Source organism: Lonchura striata, chromosome 3 (assembly GCF_050655825.1).
Source record: "Lonchura striata isolate lonStrDom1 chromosome 3, ASM5065582v1, whole genome shotgun sequence".
NCBI lineage: Eukaryota > Metazoa > Chordata > Aves > Passeriformes > Estrildidae > Lonchura > Lonchura striata.
In genome coordinates, this window is record NC_140705.1 from 103,357,847 (window position 1) to 103,384,999 (window position 27,153).

Here is a 27,153-nt window from a genome sequence, read left to right on the forward strand (position 1 = left end):
TCTTGGTATAATTTCTTTTCCCTGTGCTCTGAATGATGTATTTTTTTCACATTTAGGTAATTTATTTTTTTTTTTTAAGTTGGGCTCTAACTCATAAGGCCCATTTCCACTGAACGCCTTTGGGAAAAATGGATTATTTCCTTCTGTGGCATTATTCTAAAATTTACGGTGTGTCAATATGGGATAGTTAATGGAACTGAGAATGTAGTAGTCAGTCTTATTAATTCTTGGCTTTGCTGTCCTTATTCTGTAATAAGTGTGTAATTTAATTTAGAAATAAAGATCTTGTTGGAAAGAAAGCTCCCTTGAACTGAAAAGGCATTTCCATTTAGTAGGTTTCAGTGGTGAAAACCTTTCACCAGCTGATTTATGTGGAAAGGCCCAACTTTGGTTTTGGTGGGTTTTTTATTTTTGTTTGTTTGGGGTTTTATTTGTTTGAGGTTTTTTTTTCTTTTTTGTTTTTTTTTTCTTTTTTTAGAAGATAGCTACCTAGAAGCTCTGCCTTTCTGAAGGACTTTAATTGCAAGAACACATTTTGGTTTTTACACAAATTATCTCAATTTACAGTAATTTCAACATCATTGGGGTGCTTGGATGGGATCTTACAACATTTTAAAAATTCATGTAACTGTCCTGATATGGTTCCTCATATAGTTGCTGTTACATCTTTGTAAAAGTTTCTTGATGCTGATAGGAGCATTAATCTGTAAGGAGTGGAATAAATTCTGATGTGTGGTACCCTTATAGTGCCATATCAGTTATTCCAAGGCTGTTAAATGTAGCCAGCTTTTCAGTGTGAGGGATGTGCTACCTCAAGAAACAAAGTCTGAGCCATCCTTCCTTCTTGCTCTTGCAACAGCAGCCTGAGCTTAGTTCTGTGAGGTGCTGAGCCTCTTCCAGTTTGTGTGGCAGCTGCACATCCCTGAGCTCAGCATGGCTGTGCTTCCCTGCCTCTGGGGAGCTCTGAGGTGATGCCTCCCTCTCCCTGACCCTGGGCTGGGACTCATCTGGAGCTCTCCTTGGCCATGCTCATGCTAAGCTCTATAAAATGATGAGCAGGATTTTTCTGCCCATGCTGTACTGCTTTTCACAGCAACAGCTATGTGACTGTATGCTAATTGTTGTCCTCTGCTGGGGAGCTGGTGTGGCTTTTGCCACCAAAGCTATTTTAGTACGGCTTCTGCAGTTTTTTGACAGTCAAAATGAAGATTTCATCTTCATTGCAATCTGGTTTTCTGCCTGTTTTAGAGCAGACAGTGTGGTGTGTTTGTATTTAATAATTTTTGTAGCTTAAAGCCTGAGTCAGTGAAGGCCAAGTTTTTTGCATGCATCATGCTACTGAATAGGTATGTGTGTATGGCTAGGGACTGTCACCCCTGTCTCCCCTCCCTGCTGTCCCTTGTGCCTGTGCAGCAATAGCAGTGTTGGGTTGGATGCAGGGGGAAACGACTTTTTATAGCAATGTACAGTTTGGGCTGGGCTGTAGCCATACACAGTTACTGGCTGTGGTTATGCTGTGGGAAGCAGATTTGCTGTCTCTCCGTGAGACCATTGTGAAAAGCCTCCCATAGGGATCCCAGTAAAGGGTGTGCGTTAGCCTTGAGACAAATCCTACCCTCAAAGGCAAAACTAAGGCATGCAGTAGACTACTGCACCCTCCCTTGTGCTGCTTTTCTGGATGTTTTAGGCCACTCTGACCTGTCCAGCTCTTCTGGCCATGGTAAATTCTCTAAATGTGCTTTGCTTTACTGTCTGTCATTGTTCAGTTCTGTCCAGAATAGAAAAATCATAACTGTAATGCCTAGAAGCCTCGAAAGTGCCTATGTATGCATGGAAAAGACAAATTATGCATGAAATGTATGGTGTTGCTGTGCTTGAACAATGCAATCTGTAGGTGGCTAAAGGGCTAACTAAATTGCAGGCATAATGAAAGCTCTGTGGTATTTAGTATATGTTCTGTCAGCATTAAACAGTCACCTTGTAAATATATGTTAATTTTGAAGGTGTAACTGACCTTTTTAATATTAATTGAAATGTCTCATGTTTAGAGGTTGGTGCTATCTTAGAAGAGACAGAAGCCTGTGACTGGTGGAGCCTGGGTGCCATTCTTTTTGAACTCCTCACTGGGAAGGTAGGTCTGGGGGCAAGTGACTCAATAAAAGTGACTTCTTGGCCAGTAGTTTCTTACCAGCGATGTGTCCAGGTGTGATTCCCTATATTTTCTTTCTCTGATGAGCTTTGCCAACTTGAGCGCTCTCAATTTGCTTAGTCTGCATGGGACCAGAGAAACAAAGCATGTTCAGCCTTTAGCAGAACAACTTAATAAAGCTGTACCAAACTAAGGACTAAAAAAAAAAAAATAACCAAAACTATGCTGCCCTCTTAGCTACAGTGAAATCCAATTTTTCTAACATTTCATCTGTACATGTACAAAACTTTTGCCCTAGTGCTTCCAGTACTATTTCCTGAAACTGTGTAGAAGCCATATATTACACATTAATTTAGTATTTTGAGACAAAGAATGCTCGGACAAATCAAACTGGTGTTTGGTTGACAGCTCTGCACAAAGAATACAAAGTCCAGCAAATTCCCAGCCTCTTCAAATGTGAGCAATAAAACAGAGGCCTTAAGATGTAAATGTTCTAAAGCTCTATCTCAGGGATAGATAGATATCATCAGCACCTGTAGACATTCTTCCCAGAACCAGTACTTCATACTAGGAAACACTGAATTTTGGCTTTGTGTGTTAAATTTGCATGACTAGTAGGAGATAATCCAATACTGCAATTTTGAAATTAATAAATATGCCTTCCTACTTTGATTTATTTTTTCCCTTTTTCCTTTTCTTCTCCAGTCTCTGGTTGAGTGCCATCCATCAGGAATAAACACTCATACTTCTTTGAATATACCAGACCATGTATCAAAGGAGGCCAAATCACTGATTCAGCAGGTGGGTGAGGGGAGAATTTGTTTTCTCTGTGTGTGGATGGGTCAAATACTTACCTACTTAAGTTTTTCTGGTGAAGTTAAGTGTAAAAACAGAAAGCTGCTGGTAGGAGTGTGGATGGCCGTTTTGTCAGCACTGATGAGTTTTGCGCAGTTGTCTTGTTGCATTTGCAAACTTTGACTTGTGCTGCCAGCTGGGTCTGTAGAAAACAGGAGTGCTTTGCCATTTCTTCAAAGAATAAGTTTGGCAAATGCTTTGGAAACACCTGCTGGTGATGCATGAACATTTGAGGAATTCTGCTCTAAATGTTCATGGAAACATTTTTCATGAACTAAAGTGAAAAATACTGATGCCAATTCAGCAAAATAGCTCAAAGTGCTATGAAACCTGTAGCAGTGATTTGAAGTTACAACCTCACTGTGGTTGACAATGTGTAGCTCAATTCCAGGAAACTTCTGAATGCCATTTCTGAAGAAAAGTACTTTAAATGGTGAATCCAGTGACTTTTGTAGTCAGAAGATAAGTGGGTAGGTTGGACAAAAGGCAAAATTGTAAAATATAGACAAGCTTCCAGACTGATACACCATTTTAAAATTAATGGGAATAGTACTGTTTGATGGTTTTAGTTTACTCTTAGCTTTAGGTAGTCATAACTGAATATGTAGTACAGGGTCTTGAAATTCAGTTAATGCAATCTTCCTGCTAGTTAATTTTGGCATAACTGTGGAAGTGGTGCCTAGATCTGACCTGTTCCACTTGAAAAGAAGAAGCAATATATGTGAATTATGCTGTTCAGCTTTGAAGAGGATCTTGCTAGTGGGTACATAAATAGTGGCGTGACTTAGACACAGTTTTGAATAAAGCAGAGTGGACAAAGTATTTCTTGAAGAAAACAAAGGAAACAGATTTTGAAAATTCAGTGAGTGAGAAGACCCAGTGACAGATGATTGATTTCTGTGCTGTTACTGTGAAATGATTAGTGGAAATGGAACTGTATGCTTGGACACCACCTATTTTGAATAAGTGACATGAAGTCACTGAAGGTGGAAGTACGTGTCTGGAAAAGGTGGAAAAGGAAATGAGTAAAGAAAAATCCCATTTCTATATAATCTGCATTTATATAGTTGGATGGTAGCAAATTTTTACCTTAATCCACAGATGCTATAAGAGAGAAATAGCTGAAGGAAAGCAAAATCACATTTAATGAAGGGAATTCCTCCCTTTAAGACTAGAAGACAAACGTGTCTTCTAGTGTGACTGCCAGTGCAGGATTTTTTTTTGCTGTAGACTAATATATTGCCTATTTTCACATATGCCAAAGAATGTCTCTTTTGCCACTGGTGGGTTTAAGTGGCAGATGTATTTCTGCCACTCACAGCTGTGTTACAAGACCATATGTATTGAGAGAACAGTCTCCCCAGATCAAGCTGTGTAGTGTAGGGTGGTGACTTATCTGGTGGAGGTTTGGCTATATGAAGCAGTAAATCACATTTTTGTTGTGTGACTATCCAAGGAAGCTGACATTCATTGTTGAGGAAGCCTTGTCAGGAAAAGGAAGAGAGCTCTCTTGGCATGGATAGCAATTTGTCATTGTGACTTTCCTTCCCCCCACTGCCAAGGGTAAACAGGTCAAAACATCACAGAGTAACTCTCGGGGATCAGTGTTCAGCTATACAGAAAATTGTGTCAGGCGTTGTCTCCTGCTGTGGCTTCCAGTCCAGGTGACTTCATTGTAAACATCATCTTCATTTAGCCAGCATCTGAAAAACAGAGATCTGTTTATATCTGCTGAAAGATAAAGTTGTTTTTTGATGTTGGTTAGGTATTTTGCACTCAGGTTTTTGTTTTCAGGAACCTTCAAATTCTAGTACCAACAAAATATGCAATGTGACTTTTCAATAGGTGTCTGTTTCAGTTTACATTTGTTTTCTGAGATTAAAGTTATTCTAGAAAGACAAACTCCAGAAAATAAATGACCACATGTGATTTCCCTGTGCTGGTGCTGCCTGTATTTCCAGGGAAGGCAGATACACCCTGGCTGCATCTGTGGCTTGTGGGAGATACCAGAGCAGCACTGTTCACTGTCAGCAAGCTACTTTTACTGTGTGACACTGACTGCAAATAGCAGAGCCATTCCTATGTTTATGGATGTAGGCTCACTTAGATGTTGACTGCATCAAGATATGAATACACATTTTTCCAAGTGACAACTGGGAGAAGTTATCCTATTAGCTGTTGCAGAAAAAGCAAGCAAGAGATCATGCCTTTGTACTGGCTGTAATTGAATAGCGTATAAACACTTCTTGAAAACTGCAAAATATGTTTGTGTGTCTTTATTAGTCTCTTTGGAGTTTACCTTTGCATTCCCTTTTATATGGATTGGTATCTTTAAACAGATGTAAATATTGTGATTTCCTTTTCACATGAATTCAGCATGTGATGTACAACTAAAAAGCAAATGAGGTGCTGAATTTCAGGAAATTTCCATGAAGCCATTAGGCTGTTTTGTTTCTTTCACTGCAGTTTTGACTTTTCAGTTTTAGGCCATTTCTAGGACTCTTTAAAACTTTTTTTTTTTTTTTTTTTTTTTAGGAAATGGAGAGCTGGCTATGTTATCCTGATATTTTAGGACCAATTAAAAATTTATGAAACGGAAAGTTACAGACCACTGTCCCTGATGTAGCCATAACACAGTGGTGTGAGCAAAGGTTAACATGAAGCAAGCGCAGCGTCCAGAGTTCTACTGATACAGGCTCTGGCTGCTGCTGTCTCTTTTTAAAATGAGGTTACACTTAAAATGAAGTCCCAGTGTGCAGTGCTTCAGGGAATTGCATGCTGTGATCAGTAGTCTCTGAAGACTGTAAGACTGATACTCAAGGAAAGGAGAGTCTTCTTCCATTTACTGGATTTTAGGAATTTCAAGTATGCTTTTGCACTCTTGAAAGTAATTCATAGAGCAGGAAAACAGTAGGATGTCCCTTACCTTAGACCTTTCTGGAACTTTTAAGCAGTTGTTTTTGTTCTTACTCACTGAATCATGTGTTTTTTTCTTTTATGTCAAGCTTTTGCAGTTTAATCCTGCGGAGCGTCTTGGTGCTGGTGTTGCTGGTGTTGAAGACATCAAATCTCATCCATTTTTCGCCCTTATAGAATGGGCAGATCTGCAGAGATGAGAGACACGTGCCCTCTGAACAAACTCAGGTCAACTGGACAAGTTTCTCTGGCACAGGAGCACCCTGACTCGCTTCCTTTGGATGTCTCAAACCACTTGGATGTAATAGCTAAAGGATGCTGGAGCAATGGAGCCAAAAGTGAACACTTTTAACAAGAATCGCTGGTTGTACAGGGTGCTGGCTTATTTCTACCATAGCTGGTTGCTTCATGTGTGTGAGTCCTTTCATCAAAGGAAAGTTTGTGAGGCAACTCCTGGGCAGCATGTTTGGCACTGCCAGATAAGCAGGGGCAGGAATGTCCTCCTGGTGCTTTGTCTGGTGATGGAAGTGTCTACAGACTGTGCCAGTTGAAAGTATTTTTTTATTGTGTCAATAGACCATTTCCCAATGCTAAGTGCAGCTCTTGTGGGGGTAGGGAAAGAAAAAGCAAATAATTTATTAATGGTATAGGCTAAAGAAAATACTAAATAAAATCCTGAAATGCTTTATGCAAAAGTTGACACATTAAAAGTAATATATCCATTAAAAATTAAGAAAGCTGTTGCATAATACTGTGGAATGTGTCTTGAAAATAGCATATCATTTCCCATTCTGGAAAGAGCATATAAAAGGCAAATAATGCTGTCAAATGTTGTACTTTGTTGGCTGGCAATGTCTGTTTAAAACTCTTGACTATTGTATTTGATGAGCTACATGTTAAAGTCACTACAGAAAGGGAAATCTTCTTTTCCTCAGCTGGATAAACACTGCTTTAGCACTCTAATAAGGAGCAAGAACACATAACACTAAATAAATATATAAATAAAAAAGGAAAAATTGTTTCATCACTGCAGCCACTGCTTTATCACTTAATGAACTTTACTTCCTCTAAGTGTCCTATTTTTAGCTGCTACTTCAGGAAAAAAACCTTTCTGCTCGTGTTCTTGTGCTTGAGGAAGCTTCTGAACTCCCCTGTTTGTTTGTTAATAGTCTTAATAAATCAAAGAAAGCCTTCACCCACTCTGCTGCTTGAACAGGAAAAAGCTTGGGATTTGCTCATGCCAAATGACTAAGTGACATCTCTGAGCAAACCCTAGTGGGTAAGACTTGGGCAGGAGCCAATTAGCTGACCTGTTTGTTTGCTAGAAACGTCTGGAGAATGGGAGAACATAAGACGTGCAGAATATTTTGCTGACTGCTGCTAAGCAAATGTGTGGATTCCTGATGTACAAATGCTGTACACTGCAATGTACAGAGTATGTATCAATGGGTTTTTTCCTAAATATTTCCTTTGCTTGCACTCTTTTTTTTCCCCCTCTCTTTTCTTCTGCCCAGCTTTATCCGGAGAACAAAGGGCAAATTCCTTTGGGAAAGTGAGGTGACAGCAACGATTATTGAATTTACAACTCAAAAAAAAAAAAAAAGGTATCCTTCCATTTGTATTTTAGCAGTGTATTTTATGGGCACTCCCAAAAGTGCATCTGTACAGTCTCCATCTGTTAGACACCAGGTCGATGTATTCAAATAAAGTGGAAAAGGAAAATGCTTCACTTAAACAAAGGAAATCTGGAAACTTTTTTTTTCCTTTTAAAATTATTCCACTCCCCTCTTTTATTTTTTCTTCCCTTTCTTGTGATCGCCAGGCCAGCAGAGGGGCTGTCACAACACTGCAGGCTGTAAGCAGGTCACTGGTATCACTGCCTACCCAGTGCCGTCCAAGATTACATCACTCGCAGAAGCTGCGTTGCAACCCGCCACCCTCTGGCTTCATAACAGGAACTCCCTCAGGTGAGCCACAGGAACAACTTCCTGTGCCGAGCGGGTCGGAAATCTCTAATGCAGAGACCAAGCTGATCCCGAGCTTCCTTCCAGCACTGCCCTGGCTGTGACTTTGGAGAGGGCTCATTGCTCAAGGAAAGCCTCCCTCCCCTCGGCCACCTGACTCCCTCCCTGGGGCTCTCTAGCCCAGCCACCACATAATGCCACTGCCTGTGTTGATCTGTCCCATCACATTTGCCTGGTGATAACTGTACAAAAAAGTATTTTCCATGTTACTTTGAAATGCTGTTGTTTTCAAGTTGTGCTCGTAAGCAAAGGCAGGATAAGATAGCACGGGAGCACAAGCTGGTTTCTGAGAGCAGCAGCAGGAGAACCCTGTTCTGGCAGAAACCAGATTATCAGTCATTCTCACTGCAAAGCATTCGGTTTAATTAATGGCACCAACATATTTTTTTGTCAAGTATGTTAGTAGTGAGGAAATCTAGATCATGAAGAGTAGAAGGAATGGCAATATGACTTGCCAGAAATGAGCTTTTGAGATGCTACAAGTATTTGTAACATTACCACTGACTCAGATAATTGTTTGTCAAGAGAAGCATGGTCTGGAGTTTATTGCACAAAACCAGTCTTGCTTCTATTTTTATTTTTTTTTCCTTGAACGTGTATTATGTTGTATTGGTGTTTACATGTATTCCTTTAATAAACAAAACCTTTCAAACCTAATACAGACCTTGGCTTTCTGAACTTCACATTTAGTTCTTGAAGACTGACCTTACCCAATCAGTGCTTTTTGTTCTTTGCTTTAATGAGTTGAGATGCTCTAGATACCCACTTTTTGGTGCCTGTTACAAAGCCCTGCGATGCACATCTCCATTTGGATGACTGTTCATTCCTACTTCTTTCTGTTACACCAATAGCTAGCATTAAAACAATTTAGAGCCTTTTTTCCCCACAAGAATTAGCTACAGTCTATGTAAAACATGGTAAAATAAAAGTATAGGTTTTCCTACTCTCCTGTGGATGTTCAGGTACAGCAGATTACATACTTGGGGCATCTCAAAGTGGTAATTCTTTGCACCCTGTTGAACAACCCTGTAATATTCTTTGTGTCCTACTAAGAAAAACTGGGATACAGAAGGTTTGCAGTCTTGCCCTGGGTAGAACTGCCGTGAGGTAAGGCTTGGGTCCTCGCCCAGACCTATTGGAGAAACTGCATCTCATGAAATACAAGGGACGTAACTTTGAATGGCTGTATTCACAGCTTCTGTTCTTGTAGCACAGCTCCTGTGTCTCCTGTGAAAATCACCTCGCAGACAGCAGTCACTGTCACGCTGACTCTGGGCGCACCTTTGGGATGCTGAGTTGGCAGGGTTACCTGCGCCGGAACATCCACCCGGCTCCTCTCTCCAGTGCTAACCTGTTCCTTGGTGTGTCCCCGCAGCGAAGGGCACTGGGATGAAGAAGGCTGGGGAGGTCAGCCCTCTCTAAATAAAGCACTCAGCATAACAAGGTACAGGGAAGTGTGAAGTAAACCACTATGGGATTTTCTTTTTTTTTTTTTTTTTGAGTGTGGTATCATTTGTTTTCTCAAGGACACTGAGTAGGAAGCTGGAGAAACAGAAACTTCCTCTGTGGTGAGATTTATGGTAGGGATTTCAGCAATAAAATGAAAAAGCCCAATTGTTAGTTTCGTTGGGTTTGTGCTTTCTGTGAGGGCTGTGCTGCCAGCTGAGTGCTGTAGCTCCTGGCTGCTGCCGGGTCCTGTGCTCCATGTGAGGGGCCATCTCCTGGGCCCCGGCACCCCGTCCTGTGGCCGGGCACCCAATGTCCTCCCCCAGTCAGCAGCACCTCTGGCAGCCAGCCCTCAGCTCTGTGTGCGTGCTGAGACACCCGTGCTTTCCAATCAGAGCCCCACAGCTTTTTGCAGGCCCCGAGAAGTTTGGTGTGCGGGATGGGTTTGGTGCAGCAGCGCCCTGTTGGATGTTGCCCATTCCCTCCCCTCCGTGACTTGTTCCTGCTGCGCGGTGTCCTGAGGGGACTGTGGGAGATGCTGCCCCTCATGTGGCCGGGCCTGCTGCTCCCCTCAGCCATGCTCCTGCCCAGCAGCCTCCCACGGGCTCTGCTTGGCAGTGGTTTGTGGCACCACGTAGGTTAATGGTGGTTGTTTGGCACGTGCCCACCGGCAAAGGTGGTTGGGGTGTGGTGAGAAGCAGATCTGGGGCTTTGGCCATCCTGGTGCCTGAGGACCTTCCATGTGGTTGTGCCTCCAGGGCTGGCCCCTGTGGGTGTCACACCGTGGGGCTGCATGGGGACAGGGCTGTGGCAAGGTCAGCAGGCTGAGGGGTAGCTCCTGCTTCGGGGAGTGGGTCTGGGGGCGAGGGGGGAGTGAGGGACTGGGCCAAGCAGCGCAGGGATGCTGGCAGCCCCCAGGACAGGGTGCCTCGCGTGGCTCCAGCTGCCATTTGGGAAGGGGTGGCAGAGCCAACTCCCAGAGGGGGAATGGGACTTGCTTAAAAGGTGCCGAGCAGCTGCTGCTGGCAGCAGGGCTTGAGACTGGCAGCACAGGGCTGGCTGCTGCGCCGCGGGGCCGGTGGAGGGCTGGTTCCTGCCTGAGCCATCTGCGTGAGCAGAGCTGCGCAGCCCTGGCCCAAAGGTTGCGTTGTCCTCAAGAAAATCCCAACTTGTGAGTGGCAAAGTGGTGGAAGTGATCCCACCGCTTGCTGGTGCTGTGCAGTGAAATCTCCTGCACCCCTGCTGCGGGGCAGAGGAGGCTAATCAGGGTACAGCAGAGAGGATGCTCCAGACTACTGGCAGCGGGTGACAGCTTGATGTGCTGCCCCAACAGGACCTCACTGTCTCTTGGCAGATCAGAGGCTCTCCTTCTCCAAAGGCTGCTGTGTCTCCATCTTCTTGGCCCAGGGACCATCGGGAGGGATTAGTGCTGCTGCCAGAGGACTGCAGTGGCTCTGTGATATGTGGGAGGGCTGGGGACACGTGCAGCTCTGGGAACTGGGGAAATGGTGTTGTCTTGGGTAGGCTGTGGGTGGTCACCTTGATGCTTTGCTGCTGAGATCCTAAGGGTGGCAAGTTTAAGAAAAGTTTTTTGGGGATAATAAGCTAGACTAGGCTGTTGCCAAGTGGTGGAGCTGGATAAAAATGGACCAGACAAGGAAAAAGAAGTTTTTGGGGTCAGTGGTCTTCCTTAGCAGAGCCTTGCTAACCTCCTTTTGCTTTGCCTTGGAGAAGAGAGATTTTGCCTTGATACAACCTCACTTGTGCTAGTTTCTCCCATCCCCTTCCATGACCTGAGCCATTTATTTCCAGGGTATTTTTTAGGTTTGCTCAGCTCTCTCCACCCGTGTTGTGTGTTGCATCCTTCAGCCTTGGTCATAGATTTTCTTGCCCTTTCTGTGCCCTTGGTTCTGAAATGCTGCCCCAAAATGCTGGGACACAGGAGCAGATTATTAAATGCAGCTGTTATCCCCATGTACTGGTGAAGCAAAGAGAGAGGATTACTCCCACAATATGAAAGTACAGGGATTGTAAAAGCATTAGGAAATTGGTTCCCCCAGCAGTGTGTGAGTAACGAGTTTTATGGCACCTTGCACGGTGGTGGGATAACGAGGAAGGAGCCTCCATGAGAGAGATTGGTGGTGTGCCATGATTCAGAGCACGGCGCTGGCCAGCTATATGCTCTACTTGGGGTCATGCTTGTGCTCTGTGGTCTGACATTTACCAGCTCATAATCTTCCTTTACAAACCAGGCATGGAGAAGAGCTATTCCAACAGCATGGATCATGAGCCAAGTGGCATGTACCCTTTCTCCAGATTTTAAAATTTGCTACTTTGCTGCCTTGATCTCCATCCTTTCCAGCATCATGTCTTCTTTGGCCTGAGAGAACTCCCCTGCCACCAGACCCTGCCAGGCCCAGCAAACACAATAGGGTGAGGTGAGAGGGGAGTTTCCCTGAGAAGGACCCTGGCTGTTCTGGCTCCTTGCAGGCCCCTCGACAGGTGCTCTGGGATACTGCAGAGTCGTGAGTTAATCACCTTCCTAGGATAAAGCAAGTGTGAGTTCCCAGCCCCATTAACATCACTGGGAGTTTTCCCATTGACTTTTCTGGGGTCAGGAGCTTACCCTTCAATTACAGAGAGAAGCCAATTTCATTGGAAACAGGTATAGAATGCTTGTTTGCTTTCCTACTTTAAGCACACCCATGTAGTTTCAGTCCTGATGTTAGTGAAATAAGAGTGGGGGTTTTTTGTTTGGTTGGTTTTTTGTGGTTTGGGGTTTTTTTATGTTTTTGTTTCTTTGCTATTCTGGTGGGTGCAGTTAATGTAGCTGTTCAGTAACTCTCCCTGGCTGCGGTGAGTCTGCTAGTCTTCCCTCAGCCTTCGCTGTGCCTCTGATTTACTGTGGGGCCCTCCCTGTAAAATACGGAGGGCATTTTTCCTGGTGGCAGAGATGGGAAGAGTTACTGAGAGCCTGCCCTGCGTTTTAAGGCTGAGAAGTCTTTGATGAGCAGGGTTGCACAAGCCCCGTTAGGGTGACTGGAGCGCAGAGGGCTGAGAAAGGCAGGCATCTGGTTTCCTCATTATTTCTTTTCATAAATAATCCCTTGTCCTTGCACCCTGGACTCTGACAGCGTTTAGAATATGCCGGGCCGATTTTCTTTCTTCTCCTCTTCGAAACTTATTCATTTGGAGAGCGATGAAACAATAGGTTTTTGTCTAAATCTTTACCAGTGAAATTGTCAGGAGAGATTTCCGCCCCCCACTCCCGTCTATCTTCCTTTTGTCTCCTTCAGTTGCCGGGGTCAGGATTCGCCGCCAAACGGAGCCCGCAGTTGCTTTTCCAGGCCCCAGATGCCAATATGTGGCAGCATCTGGCTGCTTGGCAGGCGCCGGGCAGTGGTGCTGGCTGCGCTGTCAGGCGGCGGTGGCGGCGCTTGGTGGGCGCCCTGCTTCTTTGAGGATGTGGTCCCGACCAAGAACAGGGATCATAATTAAATCTGCTAAAGGAGGTGAATTATCGGCCAGGGCGGCTACTGTTGGAAGCTGTGCCGGCTCTTGGCCCTGGGTTTTTTTGTCCTCGTCGGCAGCATCCCATATAACCTCACCTTCTTGTGCTGTGAGCGTTTCAGGTGCCTTAAGGCATGGAGCTCCTTGAAAGAGAAATACAAATCACTAAAAATGTAGAGATAAAACCCTCTCCTTAGAGGCCATGTGTTTGGCATGGGAAACACACGATAACAGCTTGCTTTAGAAAGGTGACATTTCCACTGAAGGCTGAATAATAAAAAATGCATTAGACTTTTGTAATGAAGACAGCTTCTGGGACCGGGGAATCTACTGCTTCCTTGAAATATATGCGTGGGAGCTCTCCCTGGCCCTAATGGGTGTCACATGTGGCTCTGGCTACATTAATGTTGCAAGCTCTATTAAAAGGGATTGTCAGTAGCCCTTCACGTGCGGTGAATCAAAGCTGTCTTTCCCTAACTTTGCTTTAGCTCAGGCTTGTGTGTGTAGACTGACTTGCTCAGGGTTAAGTCACTTTTAATATTAAGACTGATAGAAAAGACTCTAATACTTTTTTCTTTCTTTCTTTTTTTTCCCTCTCCCTTTTAATTCAGAGCTTGCTGGTGAAGGACTCTGGAGGGATGGGGAAGGAGGAGACAGCCAGGCAGCTTAAAGAGGCCTCTGAGGGTCATGTTGAGTCTGTGCTATTATGTTCCAGCGAGGAGAATAGCTTTATTGACAGACAGCTGTTTGACTCCTGCAGCCACACAGTATTTGCTGCAGAGCTGCATAAATACCGAGCCCATGTTGACAAATTCCTCATCAGTGCAAGATAGTTAAACCTGCTTGTTTAATCATTTGTGTGCTCTTACCTCTGCTGCTCTGTAAAGAATGAACTGCTGTTTTACAATACAATGCATGAGAAACCTCTAAATGCTCAGAGCTGTTTCACGTGAGGTTTTCAGGGTGTCTTTTTATTTAGATCCTCCTGGAAACACAGTACTCAATTTTTTTGTTATGTCAATTAGATTTTACTCTCTTCTTTTGCTCTCTCTCTCTTTTTTTTTTTTTTTTTTCCTCTAGAAAGTGTATAATTTTTGGTTTTCAAATAAAAAATCTGGCAAGCTGTCTTTACAATGGAGGTAGCAGATCTCTTGGCAGACCTTAGGTCCTGTGTGCGATGTGACACCAGCAGTGGCATGGCCCCTTTAGGAGTCCCACACCTTGGTTTGCAGCACGTGCACAAAAGCACGTGAGGATTTATGTTTTGGTTTGGCTTTTCTGGCACAGGGATATGGAACCTGTGCTACTGGTCACCTCCTGTCTGTAGCCCAGGGATTGCTTTTTGACCTCCCACCCATTTCACAATAATATCCACCTTCATACCAGCATACTATCTTGTCACATTGTTGGCCTCCTCTCTGGAAATGTAGTATCTAAAATTAAAGCTTTGTTTTCGTTTTGGAAATTTTCTGTTGACCTTTGTCACTTGAACAGGTAGAGAGGTGTAAATCAGGGCTCCTGCCACACAGTCAATGGGAAAAAAGAGATAGGTCTTTTGAGATTTTCTTTGGACCCTCCTTACAGTGTGGCATCTCTTTAGTCCTTTCAAAATGTCCCTGGTGTGCGAGTGATTTTCTAATCAAAAGGTTTATTATTGAGGGGTGACCAAAAGAGAAGGCCTTGCTGAAATGGGAACCTATTGTTCAGTTGTACAAAAATGTAGAACTGTCAAGTTGGTTTTTAGAAAGATGGGTCACTATATGTTTATGTGGCAGTGAAGGAGATGTGCATTTCTTCCAGGATCACAAATAAAGATGTGCATGCTTAAAGTGGTTGGTACAAGAAAGCTGTCTGTCCTATGGCTGCAACTACTTATGGAGCTGAACCTGGTGATGTTGCTGGGTTTTGAGACTTTTTTATCAGTTTCCTGACAAGTGCAGGACAAGCCAACATTGTCTGATGCTTTAATTTTTTTAAGTCCTGGTGTTGGTGCAAGACACTGGTAGTATTGAGATTGACACTTGTGTCATGATGCTTATTGCCCTATAGAAGGACACTTCACCTGGCCAGCTGTGTCTGATGAGGCAATAGAGATCAGCATGCAAAGAAATCGGGTTTTTTCCACAGATTTCAGAGGGTACAGGTAAGTTTTTTTTCATTGATTTAACTAAAAAAAAAAAAAACAAACAAAAAAAAACCCAAAAAAACAAACCCAAAAAAGAAAAAAAAAACCCAGCATAAAATACAGTCTTAGGAGTATGGCACAGCTTTGCTTATTAGCTAGACCAGGCACACTCATTTGAAGCCTTAGGAGCCTGGACAGCTCCTACATTACTTCCAAGGGAATACCTCCTCCTCCTCCTCTCTCCACATATATGCTTCCTGAGGGGGTTCCATTTACAACCAAGTTATTAATGGAATGTTGGTTTAATAATTCACATGACAGCAGTTTTTACTTTCATTTATTTTTTAGTCTTTTTCTAGATGGACTTGGTTCTGACTTGTCTCCTAGCCACCAAAAAGGCAGTTTGCTGCAGAAATGTTTGCTTTCTTTCCATTCTAACATTTTAAAAGCATGCTCCCTTCTTTTTAATACATCCTTATAGCTTGTATGTTGAGGCCCAAGAGCTGTACAAATTTATGTGGCTATTAAAATACTTCTATATGAATGAGAAATATTAAAAAATCCCAACACTGTGAATGAAATTAGAAACTTTGGAAGAATTAGAAGCACTTTTGGCTTAAAGCATAAGTCAACCTTCAGCTAGGCCTTTTTAAACAAAAGCTTTCTTTCTGTCCTTCATCTTTCATCATTTTAAGAGAATAACTACAGATCTCTGACAGTCATTTGAATTCAGAGTCCACCTTCAGAGCCGTGTCAGTACAGCTTCCAGAAGGTGGCTGAAAGTAGATTGGGTTTCTTCAGGTTCCATCTTTTAACCCTGCAGTGATAGTATGACTATTGTTCCCACTGGTCTTTTTGAACAGGATTTTTGGTTGGAGGCTAGTTTTTTTTTTTTTTTATTATGCAAAACCCAAAGCACCAAGAATTCCTGGCAGTAGTGAGGCTGGTATAGTTCCCGTTCCAACTAAGTGTGAATTGGACCAGCTGGAGAAGGACACCAACCCAAAAGTCTGATGGATAGGAGAAAAAATGCTGTTCTGTCTTCAGGGAGGTAGCAAGCACTATTTTGTCTTTATGCTGCAATCTCATACAACCCATGTGGAAGCCTGAAGGAGGGAACATTCTCAGCCCCAGAGAACTGACAGTTCAAATGACCTCACATCAGAGGGCCTGAAAAAATGGGGCTGAAGCCACAGTGTTTGCTGCTACTGATCCTGGTGTGACTGAGCTCTTCAGTCTCTCTTCAGGTGCCTGATTATTTCCCAGCCCAGTGCCATGCTCAGCCTAATAATAATGGTGTAGATTATTTATATCCAGCACAATTTTCTCACTTGTTTTCCTTGCTCCTGAATGATGTGAACCCCCTGTGCTGGTGTTCAGGTGTTGCTGCCATGGGAGTCCCAGAGGATGATGTACAGAACATCCACCCTGAGCACTGGGCAGCTCTACTGCAGGAAGTCAGAGATTTTCTAGCATGGAATACAACAGGGCTTTTCTGCAGTCATCATGGACATAGTGTTTTCCTTGGATGTGTGCAGCTCATCTGTTACAAAGCAAGCCGTGCTCCTGGTGTGCCACTCTATGGACAATGCTTATTTATTCCAGCCCTTAATCAGAGGTGGGTCAAATCCCTCTAAGAAAAACATAAACGTCTTACAATGTTTTTTAGGAATTGAAGTTGTAACTCCTCCTCTGAAGCCTTGATTCACCAGCATTGATGTCACAATACTGTAAGAAATAGTCATTATTGACTGAACTCCAACCAGGTAAAACCACTGAAGGAAATTTGTCTGGAGTGGTCAAATTTCAGTGCAAACACAGAGGTTCAACTTGTGACACTTGGATCCTGTAATCTGTTCATAAGCATCCCAGTGTATTTGCTTTGCTCTCCCTGTCTTTTTCCTCCTCTGTTCCCCTGCCCATATATCACTGTCAGGGAGTTCAGACATCACAAGGGCCGGTGGCTTTTTTTATTATTTTTGTAACACCTAATGTGGAATTTTGCATGAGCAACACTCCTTCCTGTCGGCACTTGGAAACTCTTTTGTGTTACGTCCGTCCTTTCTCTGAAGTAATCGCTCAACTATTTCTAGCAATAAAATATTCCTCTGTAGTGCCATCAGGTATGTTAGAAAGATTAGTACAAGATCTGAAGGCCCTGTCCAGCTAAATTCAACAAAACTTCCATGGCATTTAATGCTCTCCTTTTTTTATTTTACTCCAGATATTGCCTGTGGACATGGAGTAGGAAAAAGGCTCCCAGATACTCTCTGATAGACACAAGCTACAGAGAGGCTGCACACTGAGTGAAATGCCAAGAGTCAGGAACAGAAGTCTGTGCATATCTACAGCCTTCTTTTCTGTGTTTTGTTGTTTATTTTTTTTTTATTTTTTTAAAATTAACTTTAAAAACACTACACCAAAGATTTATGTAAAATTTGTAAGGCTACTGGGAATGGGACCTGTCTCTTCTGTTGGCTGAAAAGGCAGTGGGGTTTTTGTCTTTCCACAGCTGGAGAAGTGAGAAGAGAAGCCATTCTCAGTAAGGCAGTTTGAAAATCTTGGTGCCTAAGATGCGTTTGGGGGAGGAAAGGTTTTCCTAAGATATTTAAACATTCACCTGACTAACAATGGGAGAAATCACTTTCTTTGCTGTCCCATCAGGATTTGACACTAGCTCAAGTAGAGCTGAAACTCCTGACAATTACTAAGAAATCCTGCAAGAATGGAGAAGTGACAGAATTGAGGGTTGTACTGTTTTTCCTGTCACCAGTTGCTCCAGCTGGAAGTGCACATGCAAGCTGAACTTATTTGCAGTGGTTGCTTTGATCTGACTTTGGGAAGCATGGAGCTGGTCTGTCAGCACTTGTTTGTGGAAAAAACCAGCTCCTCTGGCTTGAAGAGGGGAATCAGCTCCTCCACGAGTTCCAGCGCTAGGGATGAAACTAGGAATGAACTGCTTCTTTTTTGGCTTTTCTTCAGTCTTTCTTCAGCTGGACTGTCTGGAGAGGCTTCCTCCTGAGTTCCAAAGTCTCTGCTCCCTAGGAAGGAGCCATGTGTGTGCAGCTGCCCCTGGCATGGCTGCCTGACTGCCCCACTCACTGCCTTGCCCCATGCTGCTGTCTCCTGTGGCTTTTTATTACACATTTAAAAACAAAAGTTTACTTCAGATTGAGGGTATTTTTGTGCAGCACCTTTTTTTCTTTTCTTTTTTTTTTTTTTCTTTTTTTTTTGTTTTGTTTTTGTTTGACAGCCATGACAGCCTCTCCTCATTATTATGGAAAATATAGGGTTGGTGGTAATTACTATCTGAGTATGAATGGGAGCAGAAGTGGGCATAGACTGCACTGGCCTTTCTTTGACAAGGTATAACTTTCTTCTGAATTTCTGTGTTAATTAATGCTTATTTAAAAACCACTTTAATTGGCAGTAAACATCTCAACTTTTTGTACTCATTAAAATGCACCCATTGATGTGTGATGGATTTTTTAAAGCTTAATTAACTTTCTTCCTGTATATATAACCTATAATAATGACAAATACTGGAAACTGCCTCCCTTTCCCCCTCCCATATATTTTGCCCTCCCCTTGATATTTCTATCACTTGAAGAAAGGCTATAAAAATGTATCCTGACTTGGCCAGGATGGGGGGAGCTCCCTGGGCACAATAATTCACCTCTCTAAGGGACCCCACAGAGGCTGAGACTTGCCAGGAGCTGCAGGCAGCTGCTCTGTGTGCCCATGCCCTATCCTGTGCCTGCTCTTGCAGCCTGAGGTGCCCACCACGAACCCACTCTTCTCCCTTGTGGGCAGGAATTGGATCCTTCTCCCATGTTCACTGTGGGTCGTTCATCACCATTTTTTAAAAATAAAATTGCTGTGGAAACTTTTTCTCAGGTAAGCTTACAGAACTTCTCTTCCCTGAAAGAAACGGGAATCTTACAGTGAAAATTGATTTTTCTAGGTTTTGTTTTTTTTTTTTAATTTTTTAAAATAGATTTGGACAGGGTTATCTGCATGCACATGTGTGAATGCCAAGTCAAAAGAGCCAAGGAGCCTCTAATAGTGTGTCCTGGTTTAGGGCCGTCCTCTTCTTCTAATTTTCAGCTCATATCTAAGCCACTGAACAGGATTTAGTGCAAAACTTTATAGTGCAATGAAGAGAACAATGATTTCAGCTTCTAATTTTTAAGTGTCTCAGCATTTTGGACTATGAAATTTGACTCCTGAATCACTTTTGAACATGAAATGTTGGTACTTTTTGCAACTGTGATCCTTTGTATACAAGTGAAATTACAAGTGGAACACATTAAAGTAATTCATGAAAATATGCAAATTGCTTGGTTCAGCTATTACACACAGATCATTTCCCAGTCTTTCTTTGCAATTTATAGAATATTCTTGTTTAAGGTGGGTAGATCAGAAGTTTTAAAGTGGGCAGTCTGGTTTGTGAAAGCACTTCTAGCAAGTAAATTTTAAATGCATGAAGCAATGATTTAATTTCCTTAAGTGCTTAATATCCAAAAACTCCTAATATCTTCATCCCAATGTAAACCTGTTTAAAATACCTTGTGAAATGCTCTTCATTCTCCTTTGCTCTGTGTGCTTTCTCTAACCCAGCTGATAACTGTGCTGCTGCCCAGTTCCTTTCTCTTTACGTGTCTCAAAGAGTGATTAAGGTGACTGTCAAAATTCCCCACTGTAATAATCAATATACCAAGATATTCCCTCCTGCTCTGTGAATGTTCTGTGGCCAAGTTAGCACTGATATTTACTGGCAATTACATCTTGTCTGCTTCACAGGAATCTTCCATTCCGTGGTGACCAACACAAATCTTTATAGACACAGCTTATCATTCACCTAAATTAAGTGCACACTTTAAACCATGGAGCTTGCTGAGTTTCTCCTGCTGGGTAGTTTTTCTGTACAGCTTGAGAATAGGAAAAACAAGATTTGCATTGACTAAGAACTGTGTTTCTCTCACCTGCTCAAGGTAACTTAATTAGGGTGACAATATTTAATTATTAGTTTAAAATATACCTTCATCTGGAAAAATGTGGATGGCATGCAGTATTCTGAACATCAATGTTAACTTTCTTCCTGGGCTGATTTCAAGGCTATCATTAAAAATAAATGCTGCTGCCTGTTAATTTGACCACGTCAATAAATAAAAATGTCCATAACATGTGTATGAGGCTAATTAGGATTTTATAGCTGTGTTGTTCTGGTTGATAGCTGTGCTGTTGGCTTGCTGGGTCTTTATGTTTCGGTGATGTACACCTCATTGATGCATAACATGTAACACCTGTTGATGCAGTAAATGTTTATTCCTGGCAATTGGCCCTCACATCATTTCTGGTACGAGAGCTCTGTGTAGCAGACTCAGGTCTCATAATTAGGCTACCTCAGCTTAGAAGAGCTTTTCCTAAAGGAAACCTGAAAGCTGCTGTAATCCTGCTGCAGCTCCCTAAAGTTTGTGAGAAAGGACAGCGTGATTCTGTGTCACAGAGGGACAAGTTTGTAACTTGTCACAGAGGGACAAGTTTATAACTGTGGGCTGGTTTGGTCCTTGCCTGTGAGGCAGGGCCACTCCTGTGACAGGATACTGAAGGCTCCAGGCACAGCTGCTCTTTCTCCCCCTACTTTCTCCACCAGCGATGCTGCAGCATCCTCAGCTTTAGCTGCCATATAGAAATATAGGCATTCTGAAATAAAATCAGTGCTCACTGCCCTGAGTGCCTGCTCTTCACTCTTTTTCACCATCTCCATAATAAAGAACCATGACATAATTTTCTTGTAGGTGGAGTTCCTTGCAAAGTCCAATTAGTTTCAGACTTTGCTTTGAAATGTGAAAAATTATACCTGTCTTACCTTTGTTTACTTGAACAGCTTTAACTAGATCTGCTTGAACTGTTGTTAAAATTTATTTGGTTTAAAATATTTATTTATTGTTTTTAAAATCCCATTAATGTCTTGATTTTAAGGGGATTTTGTGACAGTGGATTGCCCAAGCCCATTTGATGCTGTGCTTAACTAGAAATGCTGTCTTTTGCCTGGAGTGCTGGCTCCCAGGCTCAGCTCCACAGCAATTCCTGTGTGGTAGGAGAGTCACCCTGTGCTAATGATGGGGGCAGAGGCACCTCCCTGCACAGCTGAGGACAGCAGGGTTTCAGAGCAGTTGCAGCCACGCACCTTGGAGTTTTGGCTTTGTGGAAGTTCTGCATGAGCGAACAGGTTCCTTTGCTTTCTATAAAAGAACATTAGAAATATATCCTATTAATTCTGTTATTATATATTTAAAAACTATTAATCATAGCTTTAAAATAACTGGTAATTTACAGGATAACAGTGTTACTCATCAGAAAGAAAAAAGCAGGTGAGCAACCCAGCTTGATATAAAATTCAATAAACGAGCACAATAAATAATTCCAGTAGTTTATTATCCCTGCCTCAATCTTGTCACCCTGCAACATTTTGAAACTTTGTTTTTCAGAAAATAGTATTGTTGCTAAATGAAAATAAAGCTGCTGTAGAAGGCTCTACCACTATATTCAGCACAGGACAAACATGGAACTGTTGGAGAAGGTCCAGAGGAGGGTAATGAAAATTTTTATGGAGCTGAAGCACTTCTGCTATGCAGTCAACCTGAGAGAGCTGGGGTTCAGCCTGGAGAAGAGAAGGCTCTGGGGAGACCTTATAGCACCTTCCTGTGCCTAAAGGGGCTACAAGAGAAATGGGGACAAATTTTCTAAAAAGACAGGTAGTGGTAGGTCAAGGGGTAGAGGTTTTAAACTAAAAGAGCTTTGGATTAGATAGGAGGAAGAATTTTTTACAAGAAATACTGGAACAGGCTGCCTGGAGAGGTGGCGGGTGTCCCATCCCTGGAAACATTCAAGATCCCATTGGGTGGGGTCTGAATAACCTGCTCTGGCTGAAGATGTCCCTGCTTATTGCAGGGCTGTTGGATTAGATGACCTTCAAAGGCCCTTTCTGACCCAAAGCACTCTAGGATTCTGTGATATTTCTGTTGGACACAATGGAGAGATGTGTGAGAAAGCAATGACTAAAGCAGAAAAGTGGGAGAAAGACTTAAATAATTGATTTCAATGAAAAGTAGGTGTATTCAGACTTTTCTTTGCTTTTTGGCAAAAGTTCTCTCATAAAGGAAAGGCAATGCCTTTGACTGCAAAACAGCTTGAAGGGAAAAAATGGCGATCTAATTTCAAAAGCAGCTTATGAAATGGTGGAAAATGGACTCCTGGGCAAATTTATCCCTGATCTGTGCTTGCTGTGGGTCACTCAGCACCTGCCACAGGAACTTGCCATTGGCCATGAGGGCAGTTTTTTGGTGAGACTCTTTTCCTGCCAGAACCATCTTTCTTCTTAAAATGGGATGTCCTCTCACCTACACATTTATCTGCACAGGTTATGCAGAGTCAGTTTGTACTTGCCTGTGATTTACTGATGGCCAAGAGGTTAATGGCTCAAATTCAGAGATAGTTGTGTTGATTGCCCAATCAGCAATCCAAACCAAGTATCTGGGTTTATGGTTCAAAATAAAAACCCTATAGTCTGCACTTTGCAAACTGACTTGATGAGAAAACCTATGGGATTGGATGGGTCAGGATTGTTCAGGAACCCATCTTGGCAATCTTGAGGCCACCGATGTCACTACTTTTTCAGGTATTTTGCCAAAGCAAATCAGTAAAAGTTTTGATTTTTGAAAAGTGGAAGATAACAGCTTCCAGGTTATTTAAATAATCTCCTTAGAAAAAACTCTCTCTTCTGGGCTAGGAAGACAAAAGCAGAAAACTAGAGTAGTGAAAGTTAAAAGCAAAAGAGCTTGGATTTTTTACCAAGAAATTGGTAAAAATTTGTAAAATAAAATTTCACTTTATAGAAATACAAGATTCCTTCAAAAAATATTTTGTTTAACAGGCCATTTTGATTTGATTATTGTTTTTATCTTTCAATGGCAAGTTATTTACTGTTTACTTTTCTCCCCATTGTGTGGCCTCAGGCCTTACTAAATGTGTTCTATTCAAACCCTGCTCTGAAGACAGAAATATTAATTTCCACATGGGCTTTTCTATAGAACTCATCACTATGGTAACTGAATGTTTCATAAACATTAATGAACTTATTTTCACTGCACTGCAGTGAGGCATTGGGTGGTAGTATTATCCGCATTTCATGATGAAGAACTGAGGCAGAAAGAGATTAAGTACAAAAGTATTCACTAATTTTAAGTTCCCCATCTGAGATGCATGGTCTGATTTTTCAGAGGACTTAGTTTGTTATCTGTTCAAAGCACAGATCCTATTCCCTTCGGTTGCAGCTGTGAGTTAAAATTTCTTTGTGCTTTCTGTACTCAGATAGAGACTGCTTTAATCTTGAACATACATGGCCTTTTTAATTTCTTTTCCTCAGCCTAATCAGAAGGCATTGAAACTTACGAGCTCCTGGCCACATATTTTTTTCTACATATTAACTGAAATTATGTTTTACATAATTTTATCCAAACACCAATTCATAGCTTTAGTGTTATTACTAAAATAATTTATAAGATAGTATCTTAACTTCTCAAAGATTAGAAAATCATCTGCTCTGGTAGAGTTCAATTTTTGTTTTCATGAAAGAGACAAAACTCCTGGGAGGCCCTTTTTTGAGGATAACCTGGGGACTACTGATGTAGCTACAAACAGTTAAACTGGAATCATGGATTTTTATGCAGAGTCACTAATTTAAAAAATGAATCCTACCCTCCCTGAAAATCAAGATATCAAGCAAACTAAATGTATTAGTTAAATTATTATATGGGATTTTTCCAGCAGGTGAATCAAGTATCTTTTTTCAAACACACCTGGAATTTGCTGAAGTTTAGATTTGCTGTGATTGACCCACAGACATATCCTAACATAAGAGGGAGTCTATTAAAATTGTTTTCTGTCTTTAGGCAGGAGGGCTTTAGAGTAACTTGGAATAACAGAGCCAGCCCTTAATTTGCATCAGAGTATGACAGAGGATTTATGGATCCCCTCATAATTTTGCAGGCTCCTCTTCCATTCTTTTCTTTTGACCTACAAGTTGCAAAAGTTTATAAATGCAAAGTCTGCTTTCAGGTCTTTCCTGAGATATTGAATCCTGGAGCAAATTTTTGTAGATATTTTTCTGAAGCATTGATTCAGAAAGCAAGCACTGACCCCCTCTTAACCACAGAGGTGCAAACAGGCTGCTGCAATATCATGTTGTTGAATTTTCCTTCCAGTGCTGAATGAAAGAGAGCTTGCCCTTTTCCTCAAATCTCTCCCTGATCGAGAGATGAGTGAGCTGGTAGCTACAATATCCAACGGCTTCACCAAGTTGAGAATGTGATGTCTGTGTAATAATGCTCAATTTTGCACACTTCAAATCCATTAGTAGCAATTACCTTACCTGAGGTGTTTTGAGTTAGTTTTAGTACAGCATTCTTGCAGTTGGTAGATAATGAACATAATAATGTATACAGCATTTTCAAGTCTCTGTTTTTAGCTACAATAATGCCATTAGGATTCTATTTAGCAAATGTGTGCTTCACACTAAAAGTTAAGACTTTTTTTGTTCATGTTTTCCCTGCCATGATTTTGATTGCATCTCATGTCCTATTCTGTGCAGTGCTGGCTTGCCTGAAAGAGCAGGAAAGTGTTTTACCTACTGCACCTGTGCAAAGGCAGTGAGGTTTGGCATGTTGAGAACACAACAAGGACAAAGCAGGGCAGGGCATTGCCTGAGCAGTGGTGCAGCCTTCTGAGCACCCTTGGACAAGCTGTGTGCCTGCACTCTGCTGTGTCCTGTTTGCCCAAGGGGTGAGGATGCTGACACCCTCACAGCACAGCACAGCAGCCATCCTGCTCGCCCCAGGAGGGGCTGTGACACTGCTGAAGCTGCTGGTGGACTCCATGGTGGTAAAGATGCAGGTGGGCTGCATGGTGCTGAGAGAGGCAGGTGTTGCAGCACATTTCACTACGGGATGCCAGCTCAGACAACTGTGTTGGGGGTCCTTAGGCACTGCAGATATGTTGTGGCTCTCCTTCCCCTCTGAGCTTGTTTCTCCTCTCCAGAAAAAGAATGTGGAGTCCATATGAGAAGTTACAGCTGAGAAGAACTCAGTTTGGACCTGGGTGATAATAAGGAGTGGATGGTAAAGCAAGGTTGGCTGCAGTGAATGTTTTCCCATGCCTGCTTGTTTCCACAAGTCACGATGTCAGACAGCTCTGATGTCAGTAGGGTAACCCTGCCCTTGCTCTGGATTCAGGTACTCCACCCTTACAAGATCCCTCTTCATCCCTTGTCCTTGTAGTGACATAATTATTTGTATTGGGAGAACCAGTACTCCACCAGATTTTCCTTTTCTCTGCCCACTGAAGGGAAAAATAAGAAATCTGGTTTTGGGCTATCATTTGAACCAAGTGATACTGCTAAGCTAACACAGAGTTTTCTAAGAAATAAGGTTTGTATCTTTACAAAGAATTCCTTACTAAAGAATAAGAAAGGGGTGAGGAGATAAAATTGATGCCTCCTTTGTAGACGTCACTGCTAAGGTATCTGGCACAGATAATATCAGCACCTTAAAAATAGTTTCAAAATGTTAAAGTGCTACTTTCATATTAAATTGACCAAACTCAAGAAGCAAGGAGTATTTGGGCAGGCACACAACTTGTATTTGTTGTTGATGTGTTTAGAAATGGACAGAGTAAGAGCTGAGAGAGCTTTCTCTGTCTTAAACTGGAACATGTGAACCCATCTTTGTCGGACACACACCTTCTCTCCAGTTCTTTTGCTCTTACTTAGATGATTTTTGAAAAAGCAAACTGATTCTTCTGGCACTGAATTGATCTTTCTCACCTTTTAGTTCCTCTGGCACACTGACCACGTGCTCATTCCATGCCGCCTCCTGCCCTGTGCGCACACCTTCACTACACGGGAATCAGTACTTGATGGAGAGTGGTGGAGAGCTGTCCTAGTAATGTTCAGCAGGGAAAACTAAGCTGAATTTTAGCACCCCAGGGACAAGGACAAAATGATGGAAAAGCACTCGTCTGCATGAAGATAAAGTGCTGCTGGCCATGGGGTAGGCGGGTTGAAGGGGAGCAGGGCCTGTGCCCCCTCCTCTGTTGCTGCCCCCTCCTCTGCTGCTGCCCCTTCTCCTTGCCTGCACCACCTCCTGCCCCCTTCAGCTGTGAGAGTGACTGTCACCTCCATCCGTCTGCTGCCCCGGGTGTCTGCTTGCCTGACAGCAGAGCCCAAAAGCTGACCCCGTCTGCAGGCTGCGCACTGAAGGGGAGCTGGGGGTGGCAGATATCACCTCTCAGTCACAACATGCCCAGGCTGCTCCAGGGGCAGCACAGCAAAGCACTGGCCCTGATCTTCTTGCATTGCCATCACCTACCCTGAAATTAGTAACAGCACGTCCAAGGTTAGTGGCAAATTCAGATACCCAAGCTACACGGGGAGGGTGAATAAAGGACAGTGGTTGTGTACAGTATAAGCAGTTGCCTTAGACAATGCGTGACCTCTGAATTAAAAGACCAGGATTAGCAAAGAGCTTTTTTGCATTATTGAGCCCATTTACAAAAAGCTTTAGCCCTAATTGTATGGTACCACAGAGCTTTAACTTGAGCACATATTGGTTTTGTAACCTGATCCCCACATAAATCATAGTTGGTGAGAGCGGAACAATTAGTGCCTTAATCTACTGGGACTACACAGTATCTTTAAATCTGAATTTTCCTGATCATTATGGGTATTACAAGAGTCAATTAATTTATATTTCACACAAAATGTAATTAAATCCCATGATAACCTGACTGTGAAATGAAGAGGGGGGGAGTAAGGAGAAGAGTGGGAAAATCCTTTCCTTACGGAGCTGCCATCAGACACCACGGCGTGTTATCAACAGAGGCAAACTGCCTGCTCTTCAGTGCAGAAGTTTTGGGGTGAGGGGTGTTGTTTGCCAATTTTGTACTGAGTGGCCGTGTGGCCACAAGAAGCGTTTACTGCCACATACTTCCAACCCAGCCTGCAAGGAAAGTGATCCATGGTTGCTAACCTATATCAGTGCTCAGGAAAGGGGAAGGCCTTGATGTTC

The 27,153-nt window shown here is 42.6% G+C and overlaps 1 protein-coding gene across 4 annotated transcripts in view; it reads left to right on the forward strand.

Annotated features, from left to right (window-relative positions):
- RPS6KC1 (ribosomal protein S6 kinase C1) overlaps positions 1-6,952 on the forward strand; it is an 83,728-nt gene extending 76,776 nt beyond the window's left edge. For all 4 annotated transcript variants that reach the window (XM_021547610.3, XM_085576041.1, XM_085576042.1 and 1 more), the window contains 3 exons: positions 2,049-2,131; positions 2,855-2,950; positions 6,010-6,952. In XM_021547610.3, the coding sequence (XP_021403285.3) occupies positions 2,049-2,131; positions 2,855-2,950; positions 6,010-6,120 (290 nt within the window). In that variant the 3' untranslated portion in view covers positions 6,121-6,952. The remainder of the gene's footprint in view (positions 1-2,048; positions 2,132-2,854; positions 2,951-6,009) is intronic.
- The last annotated feature ends 20,201 nt before the right edge of the window (positions 6,953-27,153 follow it).